The sequence below is a fragment of the Apteryx rowi genome, unplaced genomic scaffold (assembly GCF_003343035.1).
Source record: "Apteryx rowi isolate R43461 unplaced genomic scaffold, aptRow1 scaffold_984, whole genome shotgun sequence".
NCBI classification, from domain to species: Eukaryota; Metazoa; Chordata; class Aves; order Apterygiformes; family Apterygidae; genus Apteryx; species Apteryx rowi.
Window position 1 is genome coordinate 37,455 of NW_020451298.1, and position 23,044 is coordinate 60,498.

The 23,044-nt window shown below is 36.8% G+C and overlaps 1 protein-coding gene across 1 annotated transcript in view; it reads left to right on the forward strand.

The window, feature by feature from the left end:
- Window positions 1-23,044, forward strand: part of DOCK4 (dedicator of cytokinesis 4) — a 176,636-nt gene that overhangs the window by 33,548 nt on the left and 120,044 nt on the right. The window contains exons 9-12 of the mRNA XM_026055109.1: window positions 6,279-6,360; window positions 7,005-7,065; window positions 9,026-9,158; window positions 10,720-10,808. Coding sequence (XP_025910894.1) covers window positions 6,279-6,360; window positions 7,005-7,065; window positions 9,026-9,158; window positions 10,720-10,808 — 365 coding nt within the window. The remainder of the gene's footprint in view (window positions 1-6,278; window positions 6,361-7,004; window positions 7,066-9,025; window positions 9,159-10,719; window positions 10,809-23,044) is intronic.

Here is a 23,044-nt window from a genome sequence, read left to right on the forward strand (position 1 = left end):
GGGCAAGAATGTTTGGTGTGATTGTGATTGGACGTTAACAGAGGGTTATAAATAATAGCTTAAAAGGGAAACCTGGGCTTCCAGTAACTTCAAATGCTTCCCTTCGGAATATGTGCCTCAGTATTTCCAGTTATTCTTTGAGAGCAGAAAGATTCATGCATGCAGGAGTATATGCAGTCCATTGTCCCATTCACCTTTTTCTTGGCAGTAGTAGTGTAAAGTAGTAGGAGAAGCCATGGGGCTTTTCCTCTGCTGGCATCCTAGAACTAGGAGAAATCCTGGAGTAGGAGGAGTCGGCGGAGATCGGGGGAAAAAAAGTGGCTTCTTAGTCCCAGTCAGATGAATTGCTCCAGACCGGAAATGTAAAGGATCCCCATGTGGCTCAAGTGAATAATAGTGTTTTGCTTGAGATTACGAAGTTAAACTTCCTGCTGTGGAGTTTCTCCACGTCAGAGGTCAGAACACTAAATGCTGGCTTATTTGATCAGTTTACCCTATTAATCACACTTTCATTTGTTTTTTTACAAAGCAAAAGACCTCCAAAAGAAGAGTAAGAGACCCACTCGCTGTAACAATAATAGCTTGACCCTTAATACTCGTCAGATAGATAGTAAGAGGCTGAAGTTTCAGTTTTCATTTAGGTAAATTATTTATGAATGTTTCATCACATAGGTCAGTTGCTCTCAGGAATGCCGATATTCAGTAGAAAAAAAAGTAAGTATCTACCTTTTAAAGATTCTTTCCCAAATATCTCCTATTTGTTGGAGAAAGGAGGCTAGCTTATATAGATCTTTGCTGTGATCTTGTGTAGATACACACTTGTTTAAAGCTGATAAACCAACCCAAGCAAGACAAACGTATAGTCTGGATTAGGGGTTTTGTGGCCTTTAACAAGTTGCCGTCTTAATGTTTGTGTTGTTAAAACTGAAAAATAACAGGAAGGAACCTTCAGTAATTTTAATTGCCATGATGAGGACACTGCAAAGTGTGGCCTCTCTTGTAGCTGGTGTTTTACCATTTGCAGCTTAAAAGATTAGTTGCATTCAGAAGACAGCAAGATATTAGTGTAGGGATATGTGCACCAGCCGTGACGTGTTTGTGACAGATTTAGGTAATGATGAAATGTGTTCAGCACTAGTGACATTCTGGTGGGCTTAGAGATCATCTTAATGAGAACACACTGCAGTTGCAGGGGGTGCTGACAAAAGGCATGTCAGGATCTGCACAAAACAGTACAGAGTTCCTGTTATAAACCCCCAGATAGTGATGAATCCATAGGACTCAATGTGCTGTTGGAGAGAAGGGAATATTCTTAAATGTTACTGTTTCCAGTCACTTCTACCAATTCGTTCTGCTCTCTTCAAGTTTGATTTCCGTCTTTGGGGTAAGACACTGCAAATCTGCTTCTGTCCATGCTGTTATCTCAGTCAGTCACTAGGATAATAATCAAGCCTGTAATTCAGCTTAAAGGATCTGTAGGTCTGTGTACTGATAATACGATGCTGCAAAATCTTTATCCATGGTGGCAGGCTAAGCTCACTATTAGTGAGAGCTCCAGCTTCTAGTATATGTCGTTTCTTTAGTTGTAAATACCTGATGATAGATTTCAGTGTGCTTTTTGTCTTGTAAAACAGTATTTCTTTCCTCTGACTCTTTGAAAATTGTTTCCTAAGTAACTTGTTGCTCTTCTCAAGGAATGTATAATGCCACCCTTCAGTTAAAATACAGTTGCAAGTATCTAAAATACTGTAGAGGGTATCACAAAAGCAATTTCTTAAGGCTGTCTTCAGTTAATAAAGAGATAGGGGAAAATGAGATTGGGAGCTCAACTTAGATAAATACAGAACTGTTTTTCTTGCCCTCCCCTCTCACCTCCCCCTCTCTTTTTTTCCCTTTCCCTTCATTCCTTAGTAACTGTACAGGTAGCCCATGTTGTCAGCATGGGAGGAAACATGAAGATAAGCTTCCGTATAGCATCATAATTTTTTTTGTTTAATTTATTTTAGTTAGTGTCAGTGCTTTGATCATCATCTGAAATCATGTAATCTTATTTTATAATACTTGTTCTTCCTTATCTCTACCTCTTCACCATTTGCTCTTTGATAGTTATCTTATAGTGAGAGATAACAAATGAGGTTTTCATAAGTACATAATAGAGTTAAAATACAGGGATTGACTTGTAGAACAGCTTGTGCTGCTAAGTCATGTAGGCACACTTATTCAGTTATTCTTTGAAGAATGCACTTTAAGGCTACATGTTTCCTTCGGTCACTTACAACATGGTGTACCACATTTCTGTGCATTTTGTCATGAAGTGCCAGAGTAACACTTTGCATTTGATGTCGATTTTGTGAAGTCAGTGTACCTTTAGGTGTTACCGTGGTGGATTCAGATTTGAGATTCTCGCTGAACCTCCGTGAACAGTGTTCGAGAATGCAAGAGATTGGAGTTGGTGAATTATTTGACAATATTCTCTTATTGCCTCTCATTATTTGCTTTAGAAATCAATCTAACCTGTATTTAGGTAGAAAACATTTATACAGGTGTCTGAAATGGAAGTCTTACTGAGAAATATGACTATCTGATGACAGCTTTACCGCAAAAGTATGCCATGTGGTACAAATCTGGTTGTTTTTTTGATACTGTGTTTATAAATCATAGAACAAGCAATCTATCTAGACTGGTAACATGTGACTGGTAAGGTTTTCCTGCTAATACTAAGGAAATAGGGGTCATTTATGAAAATACAATGGTTTGTGGTTGTGTTCCTTTTAAAAGCAGTTGTTAAGCCTGCAGATTTGGAACACATTGTTACTTCAGTAATACATGGGAAATTACAACACAAAAATCCCTTGCTGACCTGCTTAAATTAATCTCTCCAGCATTAGTTATTTCCTTATTTTCAGTCAGAAAATAGCAGAGTTAAAATGTATACAGCATATTTAAGTGGCAAGATTGGTGCTCATAAAAATTCAGTGCAGTTTAAACTAAAAACAAATGCTCTTAACACAAAGGAAAGGTATTTCTGCTTTGGGATGCTGCTGTGCATATTTGCTGTATGTATGTATGTGTGACCGATTGCTGAGAAAACTGCTGTGAAATAAGATCCTAGCCCTAGATTTAACTCTCTGGAGTATTTGCTGATGTTTGAAGCCAAGCTTTCATATCTGCAGAATTCTAAATCTTTATTTTGTTTTAGGAAGACTGTTTACTTTCCTCAACCATTTTCTAATCTGCTTTTCTCTGCAGAAATCCTTTGAAATGGTTTATAAACACACATGCTGAATGTCATTTTTTTTTTTCTTGTAACCTTACGAATCTAACTGCTTGCGTTTGTCCTCTGGTAATGTTCTAAAGTAATAGTTTTAATGTGAGTTGTAACCGATGCTATATTTTGCTTTGAAACATCAAAATACTGAACAAGGATTAAGATTTTTTTGGATTTGTTGTCCTAGGTCCTATGCTTCAGTCAAACAAAAATGTCAGGTTCAGATGAGGAATTTAGATCTGCATTACCATTACGTGTCTGTTCCAATCAGTGCACTTCTTTGTGGCATGACAAAACTCCTTGGCTTTTAATTGTATTGTCAATCATAATCTCATGGTCTGTGAGTGTAAGCAGAGCTTGAAAATTTCTTATCCTAGTGGATAGTGAGTAGGAATCTTTCAAAGGATGTGCCTTTGATTTCTGTAGAATGTAAGCTTCAATAAATATATAATACACTCCCAGTTAAGTGTTTGCCAGTTCATAGGTTAACTATGAACACAGCTTATCTACGGCAAGATAAAAATATCATTTACCAAGAAACTATGAAATCAACATTTCTAGTAGTTGCTGTAAGGACAAATTATGCACTGAAATGTCCTGTGGTATAGATATATGTATTACTTACAAAATAGCTGTACAGACTGGTGGTAGGTAAGGTGGTAAAATTCAGAATTGCCTTGTATTGGTCAAGTTTATATTGACACATATGAAATGCATTGCTGTTTTCAGATCACAGAAACTATATTATTACTGCTGGAGCAGAGACTGTCTTTATACCTGTTTTTTGCACGGTGCCTAGCACAGTGAGGTCTTAGAACCTTAGCTGATCTGGTAATATGAATAATTATTACTTAATAAGCAATAATTTTGTGTGAGACCTGAATACAAAGGTCTTGAATTTTTAATGTATTTTTTTATCTTACAAATGAGCTAAATCTAAATTATATGGCAGAATTATTTTGAAAAACATTTTAAAAGGAAAAAAAATGGTATTTTGCTGTTGATTTAAAGAATGTTTATATGAATATATTTTTAAAAGCTCAGTTTTAAAGTTTCCGTAGAGACCTAAGCTGCAGAAGATCACTGTATCCTAAAACACAAATGTTTCTGAGAAAATAATTATATTCTTCTTAGTTTCTGCCCTTTCTGCCATCCAGTGAAAAAGTTGCATAGCTGAAGATGACACAAATATTTTAAAACAAATACAGTAAAGTTTACATACTTGTAGGTTCAGCCAACCCTGGATAGCTGGCATGTCTAAAACAAAGCATTCCTCAGACAAAGCTCTTAAGAAACACGTTCTTGAATGTAGCAGCCCAGCATCCTGGGCTGTGTCAACAAGAACATGGCCAGTATATCAAGGGAAGTGATTATCCCCTTCTGCTCAGCCTCTGTTAGACTGCACCTAGAATCCTGCATCCAGCCTTGGGTCGCCCAGGACACAAACAGGCATCAGTGACCCGGAGCGAGGTCAGCGTAGGGCTGCCAAGCTGGTGGGTGGCTGGAGCACTTGCCCTGTGAGGGAGCTTGGGCTCCTGCTGCCTGCAGAAGGGGAGCTTCCCCAGTGGCCTGCCAGTTCATACGCAGAAGATCAATAATATCTGTGAGGACCCAGACTCTTTCTTGGATATAAAGAAAAACTTGAGGATGATCAGGAGTTGGAACAGGCTGTCCACAGAGGCTGTGAGTCTCCGTCATTGGAGGTTTTCAGGGACCGACTGGATAAAGCCCTGAGCAATCTGGTCTGACCATGTAGCTGACCGTACTTGGAGCAGGAGGTTGGACTAGAGACCTCCTGAGATCCTTTTCTACCTGAATGATTCTGTGAATGATTGATCCAGATTTTGTGCAAGATGAATGTTGGTGCAATAAAAATTTAATTAGTCTTTACTGAATTGGATCTCATTCAGCTGCATTCCTAGCAATTTTCCAGCTGCATTTTTAAAGCTGTGGATGGTACAGAAGAGGGTAAACCATGTTTAGCCTCGGGGATAAGCAGAAGAGTTGGAAAAAAAAAAAGAATAAAATCTAGTTGCAATAAATGGATTTTTTCTTTTTCCTGATTTGAATATTACAGGGCATCCAGACTCAACTGTCTGGCTAGTTGGGGCTGGGGACGAGAGGATGAAGAGTAGCATAATGTTTCTGCCCATTTTACCATTTCTGCTTCACTGCTTCATCTTCCACACCTCTTTCACTGCAGAAATAAGATTTTTACATTTCCTGTGAGGGTGTATCTTGAAGGAAATTATTCAAAACATGGAAAAATATGGTTCTTCACAAACTTACCATGAATGCTGTGCCAAGTTCACTGAGAAATTGTCCTTAATAGACCTACTGTCAAACAGGAATGTTTCATAAAGTAATTTCTTTTTAAACAGGGTCTTGTGCCCTCTCCTACTATAAAATAAGAATTCCCTGCATCTCTCTGCTCTCAGGATTATTGGCCACAGCATTTAACAGCCTACAGTAGATTGCATAACAGAATTCTGAAAATGTTTGCCCTACTGGAAGTTACAGGACTTTCACAAGACTAGTAAAATCTGTCGTCTTGAGATATATTTTGATAGGATTAGGTAGGAAAAATATCCTCTAGGATCATTTTCCTATTTCTGAAAAAAAGTATTGGTTGAATGTTGAGTGTGGTAGTCTTAATACTTGTTTAGCAAGAATCAATACCAACATGCCACACATCTGATTTCAATTTTAGGACAAATAGATTTTATTGTTTACAATTCTGTATGTAATAGGATGTAAAATATCATTTCTCCCAATTACAATCAGGCTTTTATTTTGTATCGAGTTTGTAGTAATTTTGTTAGGTGCATGAGCAAGTCACCTCCCTTCCACTGTTCTCTCCCATTTGCATTGGTTAATGGTAAAGCCTTTAGAAAGAAGAATTATTTCATTCTTTTACATCTTGAGGAAAATTGCACCTAGCAATAAGATCAAACTGAGATCTAATTTGCTGTACTGTTGTTTAACATCTGTCATATTTGTTTTCTTACAGTGAAAGATTTTTTTTAAGACTGAATAGGAATGGTTTGCCAAAGTGTCCAGAAAAGCCTGAAAGACACTGTTCTCTCTTTGTGGTGAGTTCTTGCTGTTCTCAGTTGTCTTTGTGCTGGGTATTTACAATTAAAGGTGGATTAAATTATTATTTTGTTAGTTGTCTCAGTGCTGTTCTAAGCTCTTATTTTGCTATGAACATCAAGTATAAAGGTTGGTTGAAATGTATTATTTAAGTATGAATTTGACTTTTTTCTGACAATGTGTGGACCTCATTTCTAAACTTCTAAGTGTGCTTATGTAGCAGTCCTTTTCCCTGCAGGGAAGGTCTAGTCCTTTTTCCTTCTTGTACATTTTACACCCAGAAGATTGCTTGTCCAGCACTCTTTGTACTTTGCGAATATTAGGAACTGCACTAGTGCATCACTGTTATTCAAGGCACACAGTGAGTCTTTTGTATCCTTCCACTGTCCAGTTTTGCTGCATTATAGTATATTCTAGCCCATATTTTAGGACATTAGTTTTGAGTACTTTTGCATGACCCCCAATTTAAAATGTTAAAGCGCTAATTTGTTAATGCTGTATAAATGAACAGTGAATTTGTTTATCACTTTCACTGGCAGAAAAGCAATGTGGAAATATCTTTTTAAATGTCATTTTAATCATGACGTTTAAAAATGACATTTTGATCAGGGGTCAGAAATAATGAAGTTCTGATTTTGTGCAGGATTTGGGTAGCAGTGAACTCAGGAAGGACATCTACATCACTGTGCACATTATCCGAATAGGTAGGTATTATGGTCTGTGAGTAGAAATCTTACATTTGGTAGAAATAAGGCAGTAAACAGTAACAGCAAGAAACCCTGCTTGAGGTCAGTTTTGGGATCTATTAAGTTAGCTAGACTATTGAGTAAATTTGGAAAAGAAAGCGGTTATATCCTGATGTAGAAATTGCCTGGGATTTCTCAGTGTTGTTTTGGCTACTCTTTAAAGTGTACTGCTAAAGGAGTTTAGATGCTGGATATTTTGTTACTATCAAAAAAACAAAATGAAAGTATAATATGGGTGCTGTCTTAACATGATGGAGTTCCAATGGGGAGTCCACTGTTCCAAAGAGAGTAATTTCAAGCACAGAAAAGCTTGCCTAGAAATTTAATGACTCTAATTAGTATATAATGTCTGATGGAGTATATGTAGATTTGAAATTGTTCAAATGAATTTTGTCTTCTCCCTGACCCCTTTGAAAAGAGGGAGAGGAGAGGGAAAAGAGGGAGAGTTGAGGAAATCTCATAAGAATTTTAACCCATGATGATGTAAACAATTATGATGTTCTCCAAAATGAAGCTGAAGAGATTAAAAGTGTGTATTTGTTACATACTTATTTTAAGAAGTTGTCTGGGCTGTACTGATCTGAAACAATCTTTAGGTCTGCTTCTAACCTCTTAGATATATTCAGTTTTCTCTGTAAAGAATCTCTGCAGTTGCAACAGTGCAGTACTGAGTGTATCTTTTGTTCCTATTTTTGAAAAATATATTGATTTGAAATACAGTAGCTGTAATATGTGCTGAGTTCAGAAACAACTTGTTACAAAGTAAGCAATATTTTAAATAATTTTAAATAATTTTTCCTTGCATTTATATGCTGTTTTAGTGTTTCATCAGAATACCAGATACTATGCTTTGTTTTTATTGGTAAGGATTGGGAAATAGTATGGTAACCTCTGATGTAATGCAAGCAAATTTGATCAGAATAAATGCTTCAAAGAAGAATAAAGAGTAGACTTTTTTGTACTGAATGTTTTTCAAATATATTCTCAGTCAAGATTATAAATGAATCATTGAAATATTAAAAAGTTAAAATCAGATTTATATGCTGCATGGTGTGAAAAAGAACAATTACTCTTCTAGCTGCAGTGATGCATGGGAATATTTGGAGGAGGCATTGTCTTGCAGCAACTGCAGCCGGAGGTTTTTCTTGTCAGAAATGAAGACTTGGTGGGAAAGATGCATAGCTGCCAGTACATAATTGAATAAAATGGTTAGAAAGAGGGGCGGTTTTATATGCTAGAAATGCAGTGAGAAGATTGAGCAATTGTATTTAAATCAAATAGAAAAGGCTAAGAAAAATATTCTGTTTCCAACTCTGTTTTCCTTGGCTGCCTTCTTTCTTTATCATAATTTATTTTTCTGCCCTTTGTCATCTTCCCTCCCCATCTTTCATCTCTACCTGTGATTCCTGCAGCTAGTCATTATCTCCTTGCTAGCCGGTTGCCTGTTTGGAGGCACCACTTGATTACTGAATTGTAATGGCTCAGTCATAACACCTCTCACATAAATCACAGGGAGGAGGACTGTTAGCAACATTAAATAATGCTTATTGGACACCAAATGTTGAATAATGTGTCACATCTGAACTCTAAATTTAATTTGGTGGTGCCATGAGTAGTGGGTTTAGAATCACTGGGTTTTAGAAGGAATTGCATGTTGAGTGGAGGTCATGAAAGGATGAGCAGTTTCTTTGGCCTGAGACCTTACAAGGTCACCACATGTTTAATGGCCTTCCTTTATCTTTTGTTATTTTAACATAGTATGAGGAACTATGGAGTAGATTTGTAGACAGTACGCTTGGTGTTGTCTGCTCAGACCCATCTTCATCGTGACTTGGATTGCTCTCTGCCTCCCTTCTGTGGTTTTAGAGGGAAGCAGTTTTGTGGCTTATACATATCAAATGTGTATTTTGTTTGGCAGGTCGAATGGGAGCTGGAGAAAAGAAAAATGCTTGCAATGTACAATACAGACGGCCCTTTGGCTGTGCGGTCCTCAGTATTGCAGATTTACTGGCAGGAGATTCAAAGGATGATCTCGTCTTAAAAGTATACATGTAAGGAATGGTTTCCCCTTAATTTTTAAAATATCTTAGAGTCAGTTTACATCAGCAGCAGTGGTTTTAAATGCAGGGTGTATAAATAGTTGTAGCACTTTTCTGTTCCAAAAAAGTGTGATAGAGTTAGTTAGTAACTTTTTGTCACAGTTTGGAAATTTCAGCTAGTTCTACAGATTTGTTTATAAAGTGGGCTAATATTAAAAAAAAGATTGCATCATTTTAGATCTTCTTGTGTGTTTCAGCATTTATCACATCCTTGTAAGAGCTTCTGGAGCTCTCTTTTTATGGCAACATGAAGTGCTTTTAAGACTTGTTTAAATGCCTTGTGCTGCCTAAGCAGCTAGTGGAAGTACTCTATAACTCCAGAAAAACACAGGCAGAATAACTTTTTACGAAATGAAGTGATTATATAACTGGCATAGCAAAAGTGTAAAAAGCAGTGCAGGAGAACGAAAAAATCAAAAATAGATTTTTAAATGAATGGTTGATTAAGTAGTCAATTTTGGCTGATACTAGACTGGAAGAAAGTTCAATTTTCTAGCTGTAGCAACACAGAATATGTAGCTTCCTGCTGATCTTGGACACTATAGTAAGGAATGTTTTGTGGAGTGGTCTATTCTAAATGCCTAAACATGGGACCCGATTTGGCACAGACATTGGGAAGTTCTGTCCCACCCAGGGTTTAGCATTCAAATCTTGAAGGCGTGGAGGTCTCTCAGGCAGCCTTTCTCCTCTCCTCTCTTCCCCAGTGTGCTAAATTAGAGCTACTGGAATCAATGCTGCAGAAAAGCAGTTTAGTGTGAGAGTGGGCATGTGGGCTGACTCTTATTTAAAGTCGCAGAATGTTAAAGTCAAATAAGTGTTCTTTGTTGTATGACCAATTGTTAGATTTATTTGTCTGACTATTCTGTTTTTTAAATTTAGCTTGTTTGTTTTTAAAGCAACAAAAGATCTGGAAGGGGAAACGGATCAGACAAATCTGAGGCTAAGACTAGCTCCAGTCTAAATCATGAAAAGCGTTCATTAGAATGTGGTTAAGTAACAACACTTTTCCTTAAGGAAAAACAGATAATTTTTAAATGGGTACTGAAATGTAATTTGCTCTCCAATCACTACCTTCTGAAGATCACATTCTATTTTATATATCTTCAAAGTGTCGAGTACAGGGTTTTTTTTCCTGCCTGTTAAGGCCAGCTCTGTAAGAGTCCTGTGTCTCTTCTTGAGTGTCACAAGACAGATTTCTGTATGTTTTAGAGCTGAAGGAGAGATCTATACATACAATGAACTTGGTCACAGCTGAGTTCCTGAGCATAACTGTTCATATCCTTCTCCCACTCTTTCCACACAGAGCAGGTATTTTCATCATGCGTTTCTCACCTGGTAAGAGCACTCTCATTCGTAGTTCTTTCCATCAAGAGAGGCAGTTTCATGGGGCTTTGTTAGCTCCTATTGAGTTATTAGTTTGAACAGAATAGGATTTATTTAGAGAGGTGTGTTGAAGCAGGTCTGAAAAACTTGTGTTCATATTTCAGATTTAAGAATGCTGTCATTTTTGTAGGTGCAACACAGAGAGTGACTGGTATCAGATCCATGAAAATATCATAAAAAAACTAAATGCACGTTACAACTTGACAGGCTCCAATGCAGGTGAGTGGTTGCAACATTTTTATTTTAATTTTTAGGGCTTTTTTTCAGCTTGCAGATGAAGTAGCTCTATTTTAGAATGATTAATGTCTATGAAAGCAAGATTTTTTCGCATGCAAAATAATTATTCTTATATTAGCTGAAAATATGTGCTCTTGCCTTTCATGTCCCTGAATTCTCTTAGAAAAAACATTTGTAATATTAACTTTCGTTTTATGCTGAGGAGCTGCAAGTTGCTGTGGAGTCCTGTTTATACGTAGGGCTGATCAAGTTACCATATGATCATTACTCATCTGCACGGCTTGATGATTTACACTTCTGCTTTACATTGTCATCAGGAAAATAAAATATGCCGTTGAAGTTATATATTCAACTTCAGAAAAAACAAACTGGGAACTACCAGTCTGTTATCTGGATTCCTACTGGCCCAGCTGAGTGAGTTGCAGAGTTGATGTTTAAGGATTTACCAGTAGTCTTCCACAGTCAGCTGTATGTCACTGTAACTGTCATCAAAATAAATTTAAGTGGGACACTTAAGAAAAGGGAGACAACTAAGTTTGTGGTTGTGAGGTAATGGTGGTGTTTGACCCACAGATGCTGGATTTTCATGTTTTTTGCAATGCCAGCTTGTTAACTTTTTCTGAATGTTGTTGTCCAGGAAAGCAATCAAACCTAAAATGAAACCTAAAACAGAAGTTTGAGTCTGATGTCCTTGTATTCAAATATTGTTTTGTCCAAGATAAATATAGGAGAATATTTATGAGTAAGTGTGATACTGTGCTGCTTAAAGATGATGACCATAATCATAATGAAGAACTTTTCTTGGTCATTCTGATTGTCCAAGAGTTTAATATATTGTTCAACATCTGTTTTTAAGCTTATGCTGCAGATCTTCAGAAATAAATATTTTTAATTTTAACTTCCTTAACTTGAATGTGAGCAGCAATTTAAATTTCAGTGGTTTCTGCTAAAAGAGTAGGCTCAATGTTTGTTGATGTAGAAATTCATAGCACTATTTATTATTATAAATGGTTGGATAATGTTGAATTTAATGTTTTTGCATATGCAAATTAGTCTAGTGCAAAAGGTGTCTTGATCTTTTAAACTTTTAAAAAGTAATAAATATTACATGTATTAATTTCTTACTATTAGAATTAATGTCTGTAATATGCCAATTCATAAGCTACTGCAAAAGAATGGGCTGGGAAAATTATTCTATGTTGAATATAAATTCCAATATAGACTGTTTCTTTTTGTTTCAAGATATTTTACAGTTGTGCTTTGTGCTGTCGTGACTGATGTTGTCAGAATAGACATTGTTGCGGACAATTCTGGGTCTCCATACCGCTGACTTTTTTTTTTCCCTGTACACTGGGCTATTCTAAAAAAGGAATATTTGAAAAATATTTATTTGGCCTAAGATACAGTATAATTGGAATCCCAGAAAAATTGCACTGAGTGATGGCATACCTTTGGCCAGAACATACAAAGCTTTGGAGTATTTTAAAAATATATAGTTCAAGGCTAATTTAAATACCTTCTCTGAAGGTCAGATGGAAGATCCAATATATATGATGTGCTTTTAATATGCAAGAATATTTATGTGCGTTCATGTAATCAATGAAGAATTAATGCATTTTGGTTTCAAATACGTATCTTCCTTCTGGCATTAATGCAAATAATTTCATTGTATAAAAGCTGGTTTGTTATTTAAAAATAAGGTTTTCTTTGTAAATACTGCTGTGAAATGTTCAGCTTGTCCTTTTATGTCCTCACCTGAAAAATAAAAATAGAAGTATTTAGTAATTTCTTAATAGGCACTTAAAGTAGCAGAATGTGGCATACTGTGTGCTTCTAAGTGGCTCTTGCAGGCAGTGGTATGATTCAAGTCATAGTGGCACAGTAATACTACCATTCTAATAGCTGCAGTAATTTCTAGATATATGCAGCATACAAATCTTTCTCCCTTGGAGAATATACATGTACACATATGTGTGTGCATACATATTATGATAAAGATAGAAGCCAGATTTGATCTTTTACTGGAAGTCAGTGATGCAGTTTTGAGAGTGATGAAAGTAGAGCAGTAAATCCTCCTTTTATATTACAAATCAGAAATAAGTGCCATTTTGCACTCTTGCAAGTATTCCTATACATATGACAGATCAAGAATGAGCTATGTGGATATACTATGTTTTGTTTTTTGCTAATATTTTTATTTTACTTGAAGTATTGATTTAAACAAAATTAGTTTCCCTTGAGTATTCGAATGATCATAATCAGAAAAATATGATGCTCTGGGGAGCAGACTCAAGCTTTCTTTCCTATTTCTCAGTAAAATTTTGGCTATGTAATATGCCTCTTCTAGATTGCATTAGTAATATAGGCCAAGCTACTGATCAAACCTAATTAAGAATATCTTGCACCTTCCATTTTTAACCTCTTTCAGTACTTTATAACATTACCAAACTTAAATTCAAGCTATATTTTTCATGCTTTGTCTTTATGTTAGTTCTCTTGAAATAAAAATGGTTTGAGGCTAGTGGCAGGAAAAAGTGTAAGTATTTTAGATTTTAAAATTCAAGTAAGTCTAAATGCTTGAAGTGAAACTTGAAATTTGTCGGAGAAATAACCTTGATGTCAGAGAGGTGCCTTCTTCTTTCCTTGCTTAAAATAAGGGAAAGAAATAGCAGACACCCGTAATTACTGGCAATATGCTTCCAAAAATGGTCCCTGCACATGATTTGTATAGTTCAGTTGAGGGCTGCTGCACCAGACCCGTGGTTGTCCCTTTACAGATAAGTCTTTGAGACTTTTCGTAGCTCCCACATAGCTTTGGATTTCATTGTAAGTTGAGCTGATCTTCTAGATAAGGGTATTTAGTACTAGCTGTTTCTGACTTCTGTAGCCTATGGGAAAGAGCTTAAAATGAGCTCTAATCTCTTCCATTGAATCATATTAATGTTGCATGCCTCACAGCTCCTGAAAAATGGCCTAGGCCTACTTCAAGAAGCATCAGGTACAATTCATACATATTTGCAGGTCTCCCTTATGATAAATCTCACTAGTTCGTCTGCAGCCTCTTTCACTTGATTTTCAAATGTTTGACCCGTCAAACACAGGTTCTTGGTTGTGCCATCTCTAGTTCCTGTACCATGCTCATTGCATTGCATTCATAATTTGCATCTTCCTCAGCTGACTAGCAGGTCAGTTTAAGTTACTGGCAAGGTGCATTCCTTTAAAGTAAATTAAAAAATCAAATACATTTGTTAATGCTAACAGAGGATTTTGTTTATTTCAAATAACAAGTGAGGTCCTGAGTTTCAAGCTACTAATGGTACAGAGATTAGTATGTTTGCAAGAAATGCAATTTCTGGCTTTTTTTTTAGTTCACACTTTTACCTTATAAAACCTTTAAGTCTACACATGACAGAATTTTAGTGCTGTAGATCTGAGAATAATTTCTCCTAAATTTAGAAAGTGCCAGAATGCAGGCTTTCATTGTTTGCGTGCTGTAGAGCACTAATGAGTTAGATACTGGAATAACGTTAGAGGTTGAAGACGTCTAACTGCCCCTGTATACCTCTGAAAATTTCCCACACATTTTTCAGTTAGCTATCTAATCAAATGTTGCATGTTTTAAAAAATACTTTATTCCATTCAGTATGTGTGCTAGTGCAAAAGTTTGTGAGAGAAAGGGGAACATCATCTTGTGCTTGGCATTGCATTGGTGCTCAGGTTCATATAAAGAAAGCTGTTGGGATATGATTATTATCCTTAGGCATATGCACAGCCTTAACTCTGACATTGCCTAGCATTTGAATGCTCGGCTTCACTGATTTATTTCCTAAAATGCAGTTATTTAATGAACGTTATTTATATCATGGTATTCATATTCATTGTCTTTTAGATATGTTAAACAAGGATGGAGTTCATACTAGCAGTACCTCTCAAGCTAAGCAAGTTACCCAGAAGATTAGTTTGATTCAGTATTCTTGTCTCAGGGAATTTAAAATTTCAGACTGATTAATTTACTGAAAATAACTCTATTACATACAGATAGAGTCTGACCTTCATGGTAGAAAGCAGAGGTAAGAGCATCTTGCTTTTGAGGAGCCAGAATAAGCAAATGAAAGCTCTCTCGAGTAGCTCTTTTAATGCTGACATTGAAATTGTAATATGCTGTTTGCTATGCTAAACTGTGTGACTGACCATCTTATTACAGGTTATGTTTATCAGTCAGCTGAATGACAGCGAGCACCTCGCATTATGGTTTTGCTAATAACTGCACTGTTTGGAAAATTAATGTGACACACTTAAGATTCAAAACTTTAATCTTTTTACTGCAGACTGAAAATATAGTCATATCAAAGGGTCTGATTCTGTGTTTTTTTCGTTTAAGTAGTTCCCTGGCTTCAAACAGAACTCCTTGAATAAAAAAAAAAGAGCTGCAGAATCAGGTCTTTGATATGTATAGTGCGTGGTTAGTGTAAATGATTATTGTGACTGCCAGGGATCTGCAGAGTTTTAGCCATTGTTGAATATTAGGATGAAAATCCTTATTCCCCATACTGCTGAAGGATAGTTTCTGTTTGTGTATCAGCCCTGAAAAGACTCATGTATATCGTTTTACACTGATAATGTATCTTGTGGTCCTTATATGGGGTAAAGGAGAGATGGGGTTTGCTGTCTTAAAGGCAGGATATGAAATATACTTAGGAGAAAGCGGAGGTTTGAAATGTACTGTGATGAAAAATTCTCTCTTTAAAAGCATTAATGTCCTTTTGCACTGCAGTATCTGCTTACTCTGTGATATATCCCTTATCCTTTTCCATTCGCATGAGATAAGAGTTCAGTCTTAAATACCCAGCTGTCCTAGGAGACCTCTGATAAATTTGAATACTCTTAATTATGTGAATATTCAACATGAAAGACATGTGGGACATGAATTATTTTTCCAGATTATAGGGGGCTGAAAACTGAAGCTAGCATAATTCAAGATCAGTTACGTTGTGAAAAAGCGCTATCGGGGGAGGGAGGCAATGAGAGAAAGAGCTCAGAGTTCCAGCAGTGCCTGCGAAGGTTGGAGAGAGGGAGAGGGTGTAAGTGGTAATGCCACTTTAAGTAGAGGAGTAAGCAAATAAAAAGATAAACCATGAAAGGTTATTTACATCACACACGTGAAATTTATTCCTCTGCAGTTGCTTAGCAGCCAGAAGAAACACTTGTAAGGCTTGAGCAATATGTTCAGATACTTCTGCTGACACCTCATGGAAAATATTGTAGTTACACTAGTTTATATGGAGTATCATTTGTATTTTTACTTTGCTGTCTTTTTCTATAATATAATTGAATGTCTGGTTCTGAAGCCACATTAGCGTGGTCTGCCATCTTCTAATAGCCAAAAAAGGAGAAAATGTTGCATTACAGGAGCGCTTTTTTTCCTTCTCTTAAGGAACCATTGTCAATATGAACCAAATGTAGGAAAACTTGTATTTTTGGTTTATCTCACAATTCCCCTTTTTAAATCAAGTTAAAAAGGAGACTAGGAAATGAAGCACGGTCAACAAACAACAACAAAAATGCTTCAGGCTGTTGTCTGTCTTCTGGGCTTTTCCCCCCTTCCTCAAGATTCTGTCCCCTAAAGTGTGTAGTTCTTGTTCAGTCTGGTAGGTTTTTCAGAGTTTTTAGCTTCCACAGATTGGTATCTTCCATCCTTAATCAGATTTATATGCAAGACAGTGAAAGCACGTTTTGAGTTCCTTTTCAGTTTTTCCAGGAAACCAGGAGAAGATTTTTGATAGAAACATTATGAATTAGCTGACAAAATTGTCTTAAGGCACTGTGGCTTTTGTATTTAGTGCTCAAACCCTCACAGCCCCAAAAGTACTTATTCTGCTCTAACTTATAATACTTACTTCATGTACAGACACCTCTGGGATCTGATTCTCCACTTGTGTCCAAAAAAGAGGATCGAATAAAGGCAAATGGCAGTCATTTCTGAATTCAGCCCAGAAAGGGGCAGGGGCCAGATGTTTATTGATAAGTCTTTACGATTCGCAGTGGATGCAGGAATGGAAGAAGAGAGTCTCGTGGATAAGTTAGCATCATTTGCTGAAGTGGGAACTGGAGTGTGTTTTCTGCTAGCAGTTCGTGCATAACAAACACTAGAGTAGCAGATGTAGCAGATGTAGCAGACTGTGGATCAAATTCCCGTTCTCCACTACCCTTTGCAGCTGGCGTCAGTAATCAGCTTACTGGAGCCTGTTTGCCTAATGTAGGCGGCCAGGGCATTAATGCGGAGGCCAGATTCTGTGGCCTTTGCAGCATGTGTAATGTTTTTGTTTGTTACGTTGGGCTTGTATTAGTTGTTGAATAAGTACTATTTATAGTATAGTACTGGAAACAAACCTAGTTTCAGTAATAGTTGGAGTGGGGCTGACTGTAAAAACTACTTTGGCTATAATATTTTTCCTTAAAATTAGAGGCTAGTTACTTTGGTTTTAACCAAAAAAAAGCTGTGGAAAAATGAATACCTTATACAGAAATCATACCTAATTGTACCAGTCTTACAAGGAAGATAATACATTTATAGTCTGTATCTGGAGGACCACAAATCAGTGAAATGTGGACTACAGTTGCAGAAAACAGTTACTGGCTTATCTGAAACCATACCAAATTGTTCTGCCCTCTTCCCCTTCCCCCCACCCCATGCTGTTGTAGGTTGCTTTTTTGCTGCTTCCCTCATTCGGCAATTCATTTAAATTGGGGCAGTTCCAGGTTATGCAGCTGCTATGCTAAGGCTGCAATAAAGGTTGCTACAAAGCTTTTGCATATTCTTTGGTTCTAATTTTAATTATCTGAATTTTAAAATACAAGAACTGTAGTAAAAAATGAAAAATAATTAATCTTAGTTTTTAATTCTGATGTAAAAGTTCCCCCCTCCAAAAAAAGGTAATTTCAGAGAAATAAAATGCCCATTGCCTATGATGGCATAATCATAAGCAACAGTATATTTCGGATAGTGAAGCATTAGCTTGCCAAAGTCCTCACTTTTGCATCAAAGCTTGGGTTTCTGCCAAATGTCAAAGTTTCTTTGTAGGGTTGCAACATGGGGCATACTTGCAGATCTTACTCTTCAGGTGTGAACGTGAAACTATACTCTCTACCTTTCTTGGGACTTCAGTGAACAAACAGTATTGCATGTGGGCTGCTTTTCTCTCCTCTTTATTAAAGCAGGCACTGATGCACGAAGTGCCTTGTAAACTGTTATTGATCATGTAATAGCTGCTTCATTTGCCCAGAGAATTACTCTGCCATCACTGAACCTGTTGATTTTTAAAATGGTTTGAAGTGCACTCTAGGACAAGGGGCAAGACAACAAAGCCAAATCAGATTGTCATTAAATAGGGCTTGATATAAAAATAAATAAATAAAAATCAGAGAATGGAACCCCAATTTTACATGCTAATATAGGCCCATGAATTTCTTTTTCTTCTGATTTTTTTAATAAGAATTGCCACAATTCAGCTTCATATTTTTAACTAAGGCGTGACATGGTTTTATTTTTATTTTTCAATTCATTAATAAATTATATTTCAACTTTTGAAAGTTTAAATACAGCACATTAAGGTAGAAAGAATAGTAGTGCAGTCACTGAAGCAGTCCTCTGAGCTCTGAAGCAAAGGGGTCTATTCTTTGTCCATAATCACCCACTTGTGACTGTGAGCAAGTTGCACTGTAATGACTCTGGATGCCATCAGCATCTTTAAAATCAAGTACAAGATCTTCTTGTAGGCACCTACATCTAAGGTAACTTTGATTTCTGCCATTGCTTGAAGGTTAGAACAAGGAAGTAGTCCAGTACTTAGGGTCCTTGCTCTGTCAGGATGCTCAAAGTCTAGATTTAGCTTCCCATACTGTAGGGTAAAAGGAATGCTGGAGCTGACTGCTGTGACTTCCCTGCTCATGCTATTTCAGGGAATATTTAAATATGCACTGGGCTTAGCATAGAAATTATGTATTTCAGTGTTTAAGACATTCTTCAAAGAAAGAAAATGTCTTGGTTCAGACTCTGATTTGGAAAAGGATTTTCAATGTGTCTCAAATGCCCCAGATGAGCATGCTAATGACTTGGCTTCTCAGACTTCCCTGCAGCAACTATTCAGATTTGTATATGATCAGGAAATATTCTTTATACCATGGGGAAAGTGCAAGTGGCTCTAAAGTCTGCTGAGTAGCGTGTGATTTTGGTAAGTGTGATCTATATTCATGTTCTCTTAGCAAATCCTATTGCTGTTAGGAGGAGAAATAGAGCAGAAAATTTAAACCTTGGTCTCCAGTGTTATATATGAATACTCTCCCTAATGAGCTTTAAGAAATAATAATAATAATTAAAAATGCACTACAACTTCCTTTTCCCCCCCTCCTTTGAAGAGAAAGAGTAGATAATTTAGTTTTCCTTTAAGGAGGTCTAAAACATTTATTTTTGTTCCACTTCTGTGAATTATACTTTAGGTACCTAACATTGTTCATAAGTTCAGTGTCGTGAGTTCACAGAGGCATCCAGGTAACTTAACTTTTATTGTATTTCAGTGCCTTTGCTGTTTTCAGGAGGGAGATCAAAGATAAATATTTTAAGGATTGTAAGGCACTCAGGTGCTACAATGGCTATGGTCATAGAAGTATATTGGAAAATGAGTAGATTTGACATTCTTTTTCAATATATAGCTTAGTATTGTTTCATTTGTCATCAGCATACAATGTTTCAGCAAAATACCTCTGGACCTCTTTTGTAAACATATTAAATCTGTATAGTTTGTGAAGTTAGACAGGAAAAGCTCATGTGTAAATGCCAATGTTAGATTTCCCGAATAACAAGTCTTTAAAAACCTACATGTGCCTGTTGCAGTAATTCTTGAGAGATAAGACAAAGCAGGTCAAAATCCTTACAAATGCTATAGATATGAATTTCCTGGTGTAAGAAATTATAAACATATCTAGCTGCTTTGTAGCTGTGGGCTGCTAAGTGGGTTCCACAAAAATAGCAAATGTAGTGGAGGAGGTCTTTTCCTGCACCATTATCTTGGAATGCTTCAAATGAGTTAGACAAGGGTGATGTAACCTAATTGCTTGTTTACTGAATGCGGTGTGGTATTCTGTGGTAGTGATGCCAAAAATACATTGTGACGCCACTGGAAACACTGTTTATTATACATTAACTTTGATTGACAGGAAGGCCTTAAATTTTAGAAGAGACACATTCAAAACAGTGGGATTTCTGTTTTTATTCTTGACTTGAGCATGATTTCTTTCAACCATTTTACTTTCAACCCTGTGGCAGTGTTAATTTTCAGTTGTTGCATAGGGGTCAAATACAGCTCTTGGGGAAACTACATAAACCATACCCTCTTGTATACAGTTTAGGACATGAAAAGAATAAAATCGATATTACTATCCAGTGCTTGGCAGGAACATGAATCTATCTTAAATATGACAGAGATCTAAACTTGAAGCCTGCTTTTAAGACAAATCCAGGATGTGGTTTGAGTTGCAAAAGAGATGGTCTTAAGTCTGTCAGCCACAAACTTTATTTTTTTTCTTTTCTTTAAGAGAGAAAGATCTTGAGGTAGGTTCTTTGGATGTATAGTTTACAGTCTGTAATAAATTCAGTCTTGTTCTCATGATACCCTTGCAAAAATCTGTTCTTATTTCTGCAAGGGAAGTTGGAATATGAAAAAAATTGTGTTTTGTTATCAAAAAATCTTTTCAGTTTAATAATAAGCATGACAACTAAAGAAGCTTACTCTCACTAGCCTAAGTGTTGAGCAGAATTGGATTTGTGGAGTATTTTATTCTCGAAGTTTTATATTTGTAGAGGTATTCAAGACAGAATTGTTTTAGTTTAAAATTAAAATCTTAAGCTACTCCTTAGACTCCAATACAAGAGTAAATTAGGGAGGCATAAGTTCATCCCAAGTTGTGCAGTATAACAGAATTATAACAAAAGGAGACTGCTTAACAATTGGGCAACTGCATGGTGCCCTGACTGGAGTTCGGATGCCATGAGGTCCCTATCTTTGTCAGATGTTTGCCAATAATCCCATACTGAGGAAAGAAAGATTGCCATCATAAGGGAAAGTCTTTCATGGGATCATACAATAAGCTGCGCTGGAAGGGACCTCAGGAGGTCATGTGGTCCAACCCTAGCTCAAAGCAGGACCAACTTCAAAATGGGATCTAACTTTGAAGTTCAATAAGGTTACTCATTCAAGCACAAATTTCATGGCATTGTTATCATCTTAATCCAACCAGACCAAAATAAGTTCCATAAAGCAAACAAGCAAACATCCATAGTTTTGGGAAGCTATGGTTGCCTCACATTGTGGCCCCCACCCCTTACAGTTTTAATATTGTTAGTTGATACTAAATCTCAGCCTAGCTCAGTGGTCATGTAAGACTCTGCCAGAAAATGTGCTAGGTAGACTGGCCCACTGCGCCTGCCCCTCTGACAAGATGCAGGTTTTGAGGTGCTCTGAGAGAAGTAAAAGCAGTGGAGGTATTTGGATATAAACAGTAATATGTGTTCTGAGACAACATATGTCTTCCCACACCTCTCTCTCTGCCTTCAGCAGCATCTTGACACTATAGTAATATCCTTTCCTGTGGTTATACACTTGGAGATTAAAAAAAAAAAAAAAAAAAGTAGGTGGAAACTGATTGTACTTTGGCTGTTTCGTCTCCTGTTTCACCAAAGCTAAATTCTGGATTATAAATTGCTTGATTCAAAGGGGAAGCCAGATGGAGTCAATATAGAGTCATTATTTACCTTGCAGTGGTGGAACTGCAGAGGCCCCATGAGGTGATGTAACTTAGGAGCATTGTTTTTCCACACCTTGTATGGTGAAAAGCTGCAGATCAAACATGGCAGAGAATTGGTAACTCAGTACAAGAGTTTACAGAGCACGGTATTTTTAAGAACGGAGCAATGGTAACTTACATGGAGTATTTTCTGGACACAAGGACTAGTGTGGCTATGTTTGCATGATGCTGTTGTATCAGGTAGCCTTACCGCACTCAGGTGTTGCAAGGAGACCCTCTTCCTGTGAGCCAGTGTGAGGGATGGCGGGTGGGAAACAATATGTTCATTCCCTGCTTGGAGCAGCTGTAGCTGTTAGCCACAAAAAGGAGTTGTAGGCTCACAGTGGAGAGATGAGTGGGAGTAATGGCTAGAGAAAAATGAGGAATGAGGGCAAGGAGTGGTCACTGAGGGCTTGGGGGGCTATCAGTGCCAAAAATGTTCTATTATGTGTTGCCCTGTGGGCCTTACCATCTCATCCTCTTCCTGGACACCCTTCTTTATGTACTCAGAAGATAGTAGAACAAAACTAAATACATCACTTTTAAGTAACTCCTGGACACAGGATTAATCATGTAAAACTATCCTCTGCATCTCTGCTCAGCTAAGAACAGAAAACCTGCCTGTTCTCAGCAGGGTTCACAGATGTGTCAGCAGTGCTCTGCTCTGAGATTTTGTATCTACACATCACTTTAAATTTATACAGCAAGTGCATTTGCTTAATTACTTTAGTTCTGTGACAATTTATTAATCTGCCAGTTTTAATATTTTATTACATTTTGTGACAAGGAGATTATGGGGATTCTATTTTGATGTGTTTAAGAATTAGTTGGCACCAAAGGCTGCTATTTGCAATAAATATAAAATAGGAGTAGTGCTCATGCTTCATTGTAAGTACGCAATGAATTAAGGCATTCCTTTCTGGTCTCAACAAGTGCTAAACTGAAAGATTAAATATTTATAGCGAATTTTGCACATAAATTATTGCTCAAGGCCATTTGGTCTTGAATTATAACTTTGAAGTATGAAAAAGTCAGTTTTAGAGCAGCTTTTTGTCAGGGATTTGTAGAACTTTTCCAAATACTTTGTACAGAGTGGCTGATACTGTTCAACAATCTGATGTTAAAAACTTTTACCAATTTAGGGAGTAGACAAATCTTTAAAATTTGTAGGCTAATCTAGCATATAATATTAATGGTGATATTTTAGGAAAAGATATTAATCCTTAAAGGCAGACTCAGTGATGAGTCAGATGTAATTTTATACCTTTATACAGCAGTTCAAGCTTGTGTTGTTATCTGTGAAAGTTCTGGCTGTTTACCAAAAGGATCTCAAAGGTCAGGTTCAAGGTAGTTTTTCAGTATACTTATCTGTGTGCCCT